An 11,666-nucleotide genomic window follows, 5' to 3' on the forward strand; every position below is an offset into this window, starting at 1 on the left:
GATCATGGATTTTTAACTTCAGGATTAAATGTGGGGATCACGGAGGATCCACATGGAATACATCTTCTTTATGTTTGAGTGCAATTTCCTCAAAACTGTGTGACAAGTTTGACGGATCATGACACACGCTGCTTTGATCTGACAGGATCAAAGGAAAACCAGGCAACATGATGGACACAGACGGCTAACAAACGAACCAACAAACGGAACAACGAGCTACGATCTGCTGAGGGAGAAGAAGGGTTGAGAATGCTGCGCGTGTAAATGATTCAGACGGAGCCATGAATCTGCTGTCGCTCTACATCTTTTGGCTGCTGACCGTGGTCGCGGGCTCGTCACCGGACTGTCCCCCCCGTAGATATGTGTCCCATCACGGTGCGTGTTTCTGTGTCGCGTAACTTGAGTTTACTGTCAGGGGTCACGGATCTATCGGAGGGCTGTGGTGCCAGTACCGGAAGTGACACCAGGGACTGGTGTAAGCACACCCTGGGAACCACAGTCATGTGACAAGACTTGACTGGCAATTAAAAAGGGGCGTATTTTGAGGGAAATCTCAGAAAAGTGGAAGGAGGAATTTCGGGGAAAAGAGCACCCCAGGGTTTTAGGGTTAGGCATGGAGAAGAAGTGAGGTTAGGGCCAAGATGATCTAGAAAGGCCATATAACAAAGTAAAAAAATATAATAAAGTAAAAAAATGTTACGGTAAAGGCTATATTTCGTAGGCATCGATGGCCATATTGTTCAGCTAAGACCTTGGGCCTGCGTACTACGGCCCTCAGAAAAGTCCTCGACCTACTGCTCGGTTTGGACAATCTCAGTGGTGGGTTAGGGTTAGGGAAGCTCCCATCTACATATTTTGGGAGCGTCCAATATACCTAATTCCCATATTGCATGTTTTTGGACTGTGGGAGGAAGTCATAGAACATGGAGAAAACCCATGCACACACGGGGAGAACATGCAAACTCCACGCAGGACGGCCTTTGTTCCGACCGGGGTCGAACCCGGGTCTTCTTGCTGCAAAGGCAAGAGTGCTGGAATTTAAAAATCTAGGATTAAATCCAGGACTGTGGCTTTTGAATTTAAAGATCAATTCCACAACCTTGCATTTTTAGCTTCAGAATTGGATTTGGGATCGTAGAGTTTGAACTTCCAGATTAAATCTGGGATCATGGAGTCTGATGTTCAGGATTAAATCTGGGAATATACAGTAGATTTTGAATTTGCAGATTAAATCTCGGAGGGCAGCAGAGCGTGTCATCGGAACCACACTACCTCCCCTCAGAGTCATCTATACTGGCCGACTCCAAAAGAAAGCCAGCAGTATTATTAAGGACCCCACTCACCCTGATGTGCAATAACCCCCCAACCCCCCCCCCATCTACTTTTGCACCTTTTTCTTCTTCGTATTCATTAATATCTCACCACGTATTTAATTTTACATTTTATACTTTGTTTTATAATTTTAGTATTTATATTGCCTTTACTTGAAAGCTGCTAAACTGTGTTTTGTTGTCCTAAAAAAACAATGACAATAACGAACTTCGAACTGATTTTCTGACAAAAGAAAACATTTTTTTCCTCATGTTGCCATAACGACATAGACGTAACTAGAAAGGTCCTCATTTGAACCAAAAATTCCACCAAAAATTCAACTCGTGCTAAAGCGATAACTAGAGCTCTAGACGTGTTTGTAGCATCAGAAATGTGACCTTATCCAGTGGTGGAAAACCCTGGATTGAAACGTAACTGGTTATTGGTACAATGATTTAAAAATGTTTTAATGCGTTATCATGACATAAAACCAATGGTCCTAAACTAGACAAGTTTTAAAATGGCAGACCCATCTGCGCTAAAAGAGAGAAAAACAAAGGCTGCAAATCATATCGTGACCTTAAAATTTGGAGAATCGGGATGTATAATGTTGGTCTGTATAAAAGGAGCAAAACTGCTGACTCAGCTTTCTCAGCTCATCTCTTGCAGTTGCCAAATAATGAGTCAGTGCTCCTCTGCCACCAGAGGCTAATGCTACGCGTTTTAACGAAGACGGCGTGTTCAACTACTCCACCATGTTGCTGAGAGAAGATCTGGGTCTTCTCATGCTTGGCGCCAGAGAGACAGTGTTTGCTCTCGACCTCAACAACATCTCCACAAAACGAGCTTTGGTGAGAAAAACCTGTTCTAAATAAGAACTTCCTCTTTTTCCAGTTGTGCGAGAAAGGTTTATGGGCCACAATAACCTCCTGGGGGACCTTGGGGGACCTTTGGGCACAAGTACTTAAATCATTCCGTACATTGCTTATAATTACGCCATCCAGAATACCTGTTACTGATATTCACACAAAACTGCTGTCACCATTGTTTATTTTGGCGTGACCACTTCCTGGCAGCGTTCCTGCATGTTGGCAGGATGGAACAGGAAAAGCAGCTACACATTGACGTTTACCTCACTGACTTTCAACTGTCACATTCGCCAGACATCTGTACCCGCCGCACTGTACTCTCACCCCTGTCTGTGATAAATAAAAGCCATAACCACAGTTGCTGTCGCTCTTGTAGGTCAGATGGGAAGTGACAGAGGCGGAGAAGATGGACTGTCAAAATAAAGGGAAAGGTCCTGAGGTGGGTCCCTTCAGTTCAACTTCTACTCATGTGGGATGAGACTTGTGGGGTGTTCAAGCAGGTGTGGTCATTGGGTCTCCAAATGCTTTCTCAGGACTGCAAGAACTACATCAAGATACTGCACAAGATGGCCGACAACAGGATGTTTGTTTGTGGCACCAGAGGGTTTGCTCCACAGTGTGCCTACATGGTAAGACTAATGGAAAACAGAGTTAAACTAGTCAATGTTAGACATTTGTACCTCTTCAACGCTCTACATCAGGGGTCTCTAGCTCAAATGACCTGGGGGCCAATGGGTGTCTAGTGATGAAAAGATGATTGATAGGCTACAGAAAGAACTCGTCATAACTTGATATTAAGTGGCAGGCCACATGAAATAGATTGAGGTCCATGGGCCGCCAGTTTGAGACCTCTTCTCTACATGGTATTTTGCTCACAAACACATTGGCAACGTGTTCATGGATATTTATTGAACAGAACTTTGTGTACCACTGACTTAATGTGGAACAAACAAAAGTGCAAGTAACAGAAAGGGAAAAACACGAGTGGCAGCCATCGTTGGACTCTGTGAGGATGCTTCAATTTTCTGATTGCCACTTTCGATTTCAACTGGAATGTGCCATTACCGTTCAGGATTTAAACGTGTGTCTCTGTGTTAAGACATTTTCAGACGGGATCCTGACTCTGCAGAACAACCGTTTGGAAGGAACTGAGAAGTGTCCGCATGATCCTGATAAGAGTTTTGCCTCCCTCATGGACAGTGAGTAGCTGTTTAAACGTCTTCAACGACACACATTCTGATTGGTAGTCCTTTATGAAGCAGTTTGTTTTACAATATTACTTGAGAAAAAGTGTTGGGTAGTGGTAGCGGCCAAAACGGGTTTCCTCCATTGGCTTGGGCACCTGGTTCGGATGCTTCCTGGATGCCTCCCTGGTGAGGTTCCCACAAGGCATTGGGATTCCCCCAGAATAGCTGGGCGATGTGGCCCAGGGAGGGGGAACTCTACTCAAGCTGCTGCCCCTGCGACCTGACTTCGGATAAGCGGTATAGAAGATGGACAAATGGCTGTATGAAAATGTACTTAAGTTTCAAAAATAGTTTGAATTGACTGACAGTAGCTCAGTGGTAGAGTGGAGTAGACTGTATGTGTCCTGGATGGGTATGAAAGACGTGTGTGTATGAATGCAAATGGATGTGAATGGCAAAACAAAAGTGTAATGCAGCTTTGAGTGGTCATCAAGACTAAGAAATTGATATAAATACAGACCATTATCAACTCTTCTTTTGATTTTGTTTGGGAGTAACGAAGATGGTTAGGAGAAATGTATTGGAGCAAAAGTCGTAGTTGCTAGAAATATAAATACAGATAAAGATGCATGGATTTTGGACTTACGTACGGGAACGATTGACCTCGTCACGAAAAAATAAAAGACACAAAAATCTCTGAAAGGAATTCTGAAAGCCTCACTTGATACGGCTCGGACACCTGTAATAAAGTCAGCGCAAATCTTACAAAAAAAGACCACATAGAGACCCTCAACTTTTGTTTTCTGTCTTGTTTCACCAGATAACACCCTGTACACAGCCGTTTATAGAAACTTCCGGGGCACTGAACCTCTTCTGAGTCGCCATCCTGATACGATATCCTCATACAATATCCGCTTACGCACTGAAACTAGCCTCTCCATATTCAAGGGTAAGCAGTTTCTGATTCAACTCTTCAAATTGTATTCTAATTAAAAATAGTCACTGTTATACTAACCCTATTTTTTTTATTTTTACTTTTGACTTTGTGGGGCAAACGTACACCCCAAGAGTTCCAGTAATAATTTAGATTTAAAATAGGATTCAGGATTTGTTGTGAGGCAACAATGCTAGCTACTGTGCGGCTGTGTGGCCCTTGCTAGAAATTCAAATACTTTAAATTTGCGTCCACAACAAATCATCATGAAATATATTGTTTCTGACAAATTCTTGGTGGGACTTCATGTTTTGTTCTTCTCTTCACACCAGAACCCACATTTGCATCCATGGCTCAGATCTCACAGAGTGGCAAGGTTTACTTGTTCTTCGGTGAGAAGCCTGTGGAGTGCGACTGCTTCAACAAAATGGCTGTCTCCCGTGTGGCCCGTGTCTGCAAGGTGATCTTACATTAAATCCCCATTTTATGAAATTTCCACAGCACATAAACATGTCTTACAGTGTGTGTCCATGCTCACAGGGGGATCAAGGAGGTCAGAATATTTTGCAGAACAGGTGGACATCCTTCCTGAAGGCCCGAATTGATTGTCCAGTGCAGAATTCTCAGCTGCCATACATTATCCAGGACACTTACCTTTGGTGTGACCCTCAGCAGCAGTCGAGCGGCTGCTTGTTCTACGGCATCTTTACACCGCAGTCGTACGTCTAAACTAACAAAAATGAGTCATCACTTGGGTCTGGGATTTATCAAAAGGGACTCAGTCATGTCTTTGAATATTTTAATGTTGACGATTGCTGCTCAAAGGCCAATTGGGCCATCAAAGTCTTCGGCCAGTGAAATCTTGCCGCAGAACACACAATTTAATCCACATTTCGTTTGGTGTATTCCAGGAACACATCAGACACATCTGCTGTGTGTGTGTACCGGGTGTCCGACATCGACAGACGGTTCGCAGAGGGGGACTACAAAACTAAAGGCACTGTATCTACCACCACGTTTACAAAGTGGATAAAGAATACTGGAGTTGTCCCCTCCCCTCGGCCCGGAGCAGTGAGTCTGTCACCGTTTTGGGGCCGAGTCATACTTACCATGTGCCACAATCCATGGAGACCCGCTCATTCAAGTGTTTCTGTTTATACTAAACAAGGTCCGAGGCAGTTCAGCGCGCCCCCCCCTCACATTCATTTCAGCAGTAATGCTTTCTCTCCAGAAAATTGCCCCATCATTTGTGTTTTCTTGCCTTGTTTCCACCAAGTGGCACCCTTCCCTTGGGGTACAAAAGTAAAATGGTACGGTACAGTTTATTCTTATACAAATCTTGATGTCTTGTTTGTATTTGTTGTTTGTCTATGTGGCCATCGGGCACACCCCGCCTACCAAGTAAAGGCACCGTTCAGTTGAAACGCAAGCCTGACCCAGGGCTTTATAATTCCGAACCAATCATACTGCACCATGATGGAAACACTGCATTTGTTGTGTCGGTACCAGCAAACGTGCATATTCTCAGCCTGGTTGCCACTGTTATGATCTAATGTATGCTCAGTGCGCTCTCATTCCTCCTTGGACGACATGACGACATTTACATAACGCCAACCTAGTGTACCTTTGTGGACTTGGAAACTATGACATAGGCCTTAAACAACAAATCAACATTTTAAAGGGGAAACTGTTTTCTATTAACGGCTCAATTTTGTCCTCTTTGTTCTTCCGGTGACCTCTTCTCTCATCAGTGTATCAACACATCTACTCGGCTGCTCCGAGACCAAACTCTTGAATTTGTCAGAGCGAATCCCCTGATGGACATGGCCATCCAGCCAGTTGGACAGAGGCCCCTGCTGGTGCGAAGGGGAACTATATTTACACACATCATTGTGAACATGGTAGAGGCTGCAGATGGCAACAACTACCATGTGATGTTTATAGGCACAGGTATTTGTAATATTTATTTCACTGCCTTTGATTGTTTGACATAATCAGTTTTAATCAGTAAACAAACATGACATGTCTCCATGTTTTCACACAAAAGAGGGCGGCACTATGCTGAAAGCAGTGAACTATGATGGCGAGATGTTCATCATTGAGGAAATTCAACTGTTTAACCAAGCACCGATCAAAAGCCTGAAAATTTCACACGTAACGGTACGTTGAAAGTTTTCTTCAAGATTTTTTATCACATGGATGAGACACTTTTACATGTTCCCTGAAACCATTCATTTAACAAGGCTTTTATTGTGAAATGTGAGCAGGACCTGGAGATGCAAAGTTCATACTGTTAAGTCTAGACCTTAAGTTGAATACAGACCAAAAATTGACATCATAATGGGTTGCAGCACATGTACCCAGTGTCTTCCAGGATGTATCAGGCTTTAAAATCAGTAGTCAAACGCATGTTCATCAGCGATTGCAGCACATTGTCCCGTTTCTGATGGATCAAATGTGCACAGCATCAGCTGTATGCAGGGTCAGACTCCGGAGCAGCACAGATACCACTGGCCAGTTGTGAGAGGTCCCCATCCTGCATGGACTGTGTTCTAGCAAGAGACCCATACTGTGGCTGGGACATAGTTGTTGGAAGATGCGTTGCCGTTTACAATTCACAAAGGTATGTTCCACACATTGCTAACCCGAGTTGCAGTTGAACTAAATTCAATTGATTCTTCTGCTTTAGAGGGCTCATCCAAAGTGTCCAAGAAGGAAATGCCTCTCTTTGCCCAAGTGCAGGTGAGCGTTAGACACTTCCATCGATGTAGTTGAATCAGAAAATTCCGAGAAAACTGAGGGCCTCTCACCAACCAATCTTCTCAGTTTTGGTTTCAGATCCCATTAAACCTACGCTTCAGTCCACCTGGCCGGGTGGCAACCTGATGCTCAGCTGCCCTCCACCTTCCAACTTGGCAAAAACTTGGTGGGAGCATGACAGTAGCTCCGTGATCCTTTCAGACCGGGTCCAGCAGCTGAAAGACAAGCTGCTCATTCTTGGCGTTTTAGAGAGCGATGGGGGTCTGTACCGCTGCCTGGCTGTGGAGAGCTCAAAAAGCAGTGAGCACACAACTGCTGTGGCCGAGTACCAACTCTCAGTCACCCCAGTAGAGCACTGCGTATCTCAGTGGAATCAATGTCTGGGCATACTGGTGCCCGTAGTGATTTTGCTATTTGTCATTTTGGCTTGGGACTTTCACAAAGGTCACCTGTCTTTACCTTGCAAATGTCAAACACAGAACAGAGCCACGAGTCCTACCTGAACAAAACATTCAGAAGGTCCTGGCTGAGGGTGCAGAAGGTGGGGTGGGCATGGCCTGTGATGGGATAGGTGAGGTTGCCTATATCACCTCAGCAGTACATTAGGAACATATTGCCCGGCAGGTGACACCACAACAATTACGTAACTTGACTTTGCCATTATTGTACACGTCAGTTATAATATTGGGCCACATTACAATTCCATATAATATCCGATCAACATGACAAACTTTTAAATGATCTGCAATCACACTGCTTCATCGGTTCAGTTGTATTTGTGTTGATTAAATATAATAACAGAGAGACAGTGAGCTCCTCTTGGTTGTTTTTCAGTGTCAGTATTAGAAATGCAGATTTATACTCTGTGTACATGCATGTGTGTGTGTGTGTGTGGGGGGGGGCAGTTAATCTGTCAGTCCTCCCCCTGCTGGCTATGATGAAATGTGATTACTGTCAGGGACGTGTTGTTGTTGTTGTTGTTGTGGTGTTGGCGCTGGTTCACCACAGCTCCGTCTCTCTGATAAACACAGATGTGGAACACAGACTGAGGCCAAAAGTATGTGGACACCAGTGATTTAACACACACACACACACACACACACGCATACACATGCACACACACACACTTTGTAGTTACAAATTAAAAAACGAAAAGAAAAAAGAAATGAGCAAATATATAAATGAAAAAAATGTAAATATAATAAAAATTAGGCATCTAATAAAGCAAAATCAATTTCTTTTTTTTCTTCTTTTTTTTTTAAGTGCGGTTGCATTAGAAGATTTAAACAATCTAACAAAAAAAAACTGCCTTATGAAATACATCATCTTAAGTCTACGGTTTCTTAAGAATATGTTTTGACTGATTTATCTCCCTGCCCAACCAAAGCCCATAGAGAAAATGTGTGATTTTAGCTCACAGGGACACAGGAGCTTTTGGTCTACTGCTGCCTCGTGTGGTCAGTTTGTGTCACTGACATGAATTGGAAAGATGCATTTCAAACACAGAAGATGCACAAAAAACAACTTGAACTTCCTGATGGAGGCAGAAGTTGATGGACAAGTCCCGTGTGCTGTGATGTTAAAATTGCCGATTTTTTCTATGGACTTTAGTGTGGGAGAGTGAGCCAGTTCCCCATAAAAACCACATTCCAAAAGCTGCATTGTCCCTTTAAGAGTGAATCGGAACGCTTGTTTTCTTGAGTTGTTTTGAACATTGAGCTGAGAAAAGCGTGTTGTTTTTGTTGATGGTGGGCTGTTAGTAGGAGGGGGGCGGGGTCAGAGGGGAACGTGATGACAGGTCACTTCCTACGAACGGACAATAAAAGACACGAATCGGAGCGAGAGCCCAACACAACCTGCAGGACCAACCAGAACCAGGACCATCAACACTGTGACCTTGCCAGGATGTGGATGTTTCTACTGATCGTCAGTCTGCTGGACCAGAACCAGGCTTCTCCTGTAAGATTCCGCCGTACGGATCGCCTTCTCTCCTGATTAGTTGGTGATCATTCACTCTGAGGTTGTGTGTTGTGTGTGCAGACAGCAGGTGCCCGTGGCGATGCCGTTCAGCTCATTCCTCAACAAGAACCGGTCCCAATCACGGTGAGAGTTAATCTTATCACTAAGACAGACCGAGGCGCATTCTCCCACACCAAAGTCCATCGAGAAAATTTGCATTTTTTTAGCTCACAGGGACACAGGAGCTGCTGGGCTACTACTGCCTCGTGTGGTCAGTTTGTGTCACTGAGGTACTACTGAACGATGGATTTCAAATCCCGAGGTCTAAAAAATAAGACATTTGAACTCTCCGATGGAGGCATCAGCGGATCAACAACTCCTGTGATGTTAAAACATTGATTTTCTCTATGGGGTTTGGTTGTGGGAGAGCGCGATTTACAAAAGTGTTTCCTGTGAACATACTATGAAGGTATCTTTTTGATTTATGTTGATTTTATAAAGGTGAGGCTTTGGTTAAATGGCATGGCTTAAATTACAGTTTTGGGAAGTGTCCCCATAATGTGACTGTGACCGGCTCACTTTCTATTTTTGTTTCTATCAATTTTAATTCTGCTCAACCAGTTCCTCAGAATGAGGACCAGGTTTTGGTCTCCATGATGACTACCGGTTCTAAAAAACAAACCAAAAACTAACTATGGTCTTGATAAGGTCAGAAAATGTTCTTAAGAAGTAACAACTACAAAAAAAGACACATTGTGATAATGTTTGCGTGCCTGCAGCCTTCCACCACCACTGCCATCAATCAACAGACAGGCTCCTCCTCCTCCTCCTCTTCATCGTCGGCTTCATCAGAGTCAAGCCAGAGTTCAGAGGTCAGATTCACACCTACTACATTACCCAACGAGTTCAGGTCATATTGAGTTCATTAACTTCACACACAAAGCAGAGTGAATCTGCTGAAACCTGAACCTACATCACTTTAGTGTGAGCAGCGCTCCACCTACTGGAGAGGAGTGGAGCTGCAGCCCAATGCATTTAAATCTGAGGCTGCTGCTCGGTCTGAACCCCATGTGACACCGGACTTATTTTACAGGGTCTTCAACAAGTGAGAGAACGACAGAACCAGGAGACTATGGTAACACACACACACATACACACGCGCACACATTATGTTCGGCGGGTGATGTCATTTCCTGTGTGATGTCATATCCTGCAGGCTCTGGAGGAGATGGACTCGTCGCAGGAGGTGAGCTCCCTAAACTCCATCAACATGATGTTTTCAGCTTCGTTCGCGATTCTGTTTACACATCAACCGTCATGTGACATGCATGTTAGCTTAGCGTGTGTGTGTGTTCTAGTCTCGCAGAAACAAAAGTGCCGACCCGTGGCTCAACGAACCGGCTTTGGTGAGGGAGGGATTGGACGAGCAGCAGAGACACGCTGGAGACGACAGCGTGGAGAGCCAACACCAGGTGAGCTCGTCAAGTTCACACTGATGAAGCAGACTCAGGACCCCATTTCCCATGGTGCTTTGGTGTCACAAGAAAGAAAAAAAAAGAAAAACAACCAATCAACTGGCACACCTAGAGAAACACCAACAACACCAATCAGGTTCAGTAAGAACCAATCACATCCAATGAGGTCAAGACGGAGACAATTAAAATCAAGTAGAACCAATATAATAGAATTACCAATATTTAAGACCAATCGGATTCAGTAAGGAACAATCAGGGTCAGACAGAACCAATCAGAAACATTTAGACGAATCCCATCCAATGAGGTCAAAACAGAAGCAATTAAAATCAAGTATGGACCAATCAGGTATTGTCAGGACGAATGAGGTTCGGAAACCAATTACAGATATTTAGAACCAATCAGGTTCTGTCAGAACCAGCCAATTTCCAGCCAACTGACTGTTGTTTTGGTTCAGGTCTAACACCATGACAATCTGCCTCTCTGACTCCACCCCCTCACAGGCTCTGTTGTTGAACCTTCACCATCTTCTGGGGCAACCTGAAACCAAAGAAATCATTCCGACGAAGGAAGTGGGCGGAGAGACAACGTACGTCAGCGAAAATGCGCTTGACGGCGGAGGCGTCGGGGCCGACATCGTAGACGCCCAGCTTCTGCCGCTGGACAGCATGGAGCGAGAAAACGAGCTGACCTTTGACACGCCATATCACTACCACTACCACGGCCACCGCGGCGAAGAGGCAGCGCTTGAATTGGGTCTGTAACAGAGGCCACGCCCCTCGCAGAAAAATTATATTTTCATGTTTCCTACGTAGCAAATGTAATCATCTGCATATTGTGTGAAGTGTTTAACATCATAAATATAATTATTCCAACATTATAACATCAAATATCACCTCAGCAGTACCAACTACAGCGTTGTCGGTGCATAAAAAACAACAAGAAAAGTGCCACAGCCCAATCACCTGCAGGTGGCACTGTGATCAAAACCATAACTTTAAAGACATTAGAGATCCATAACAGCACCACCATGTGGTCACTGAATGTGTTTCATGTTCGCATTACACAGCGACACTGCTCCATCTAACAGCAGCTAACCGTTTCCATTATTTTAGGTTATTTAGGTCATGTAATCATTTAATTGCATTTGTGATGTGGCCATTTTATTCTGAA

General features: G+C 44.2%; 2 protein-coding genes across 2 annotated transcripts; both read left to right on the forward strand.

Annotated features, from left to right (window-relative positions):
* Positions 1-281: 281 nt before the first annotated feature.
* LOC122766022 (semaphorin-4E-like) lies at positions 282-7,653 on the forward strand. The gene is made up of 14 exons (XM_044020601.1): positions 282-375; positions 2,017-2,162; positions 2,557-2,619; positions 2,714-2,809; positions 3,280-3,379; positions 4,188-4,316; positions 4,634-4,761; positions 4,842-5,017; positions 5,213-5,372; positions 6,053-6,251; positions 6,349-6,461; positions 6,767-6,924; positions 6,991-7,043; positions 7,140-7,653. The coding sequence occupies exons 1-14, from the start codon at positions 282-284 to the stop codon at positions 7,562-7,564; spliced, it is 2,040 nt and encodes a 679-aa protein (XP_043876536.1). The 3' UTR covers positions 7,565-7,653.
* Positions 7,654-8,913: 1,260 nt separating this feature from the next.
* On the forward strand, positions 8,914-11,612 carry LOC122766234. The gene is made up of 7 exons (XM_044020925.1): positions 8,914-9,020; positions 9,102-9,164; positions 9,800-9,892; positions 10,114-10,155; positions 10,237-10,266; positions 10,379-10,492; positions 10,997-11,612. The coding sequence occupies exons 1-7, from the start codon at positions 8,967-8,969 to the stop codon at positions 11,255-11,257; spliced, it is 657 nt and encodes a 218-aa protein (XP_043876860.1). The 5' UTR covers positions 8,914-8,966; the 3' UTR covers positions 11,258-11,612.
* The last annotated feature ends 54 nt before the right edge of the window (positions 11,613-11,666 follow it).

The sequence above is a fragment of the Solea senegalensis genome, linkage group LG3 (assembly GCF_019176455.1).
Source record: "Solea senegalensis isolate Sse05_10M linkage group LG3, IFAPA_SoseM_1, whole genome shotgun sequence".
In the NCBI taxonomy this organism is placed as follows: Eukaryota; Metazoa; Chordata; class Actinopteri; order Pleuronectiformes; family Soleidae; genus Solea; species Solea senegalensis.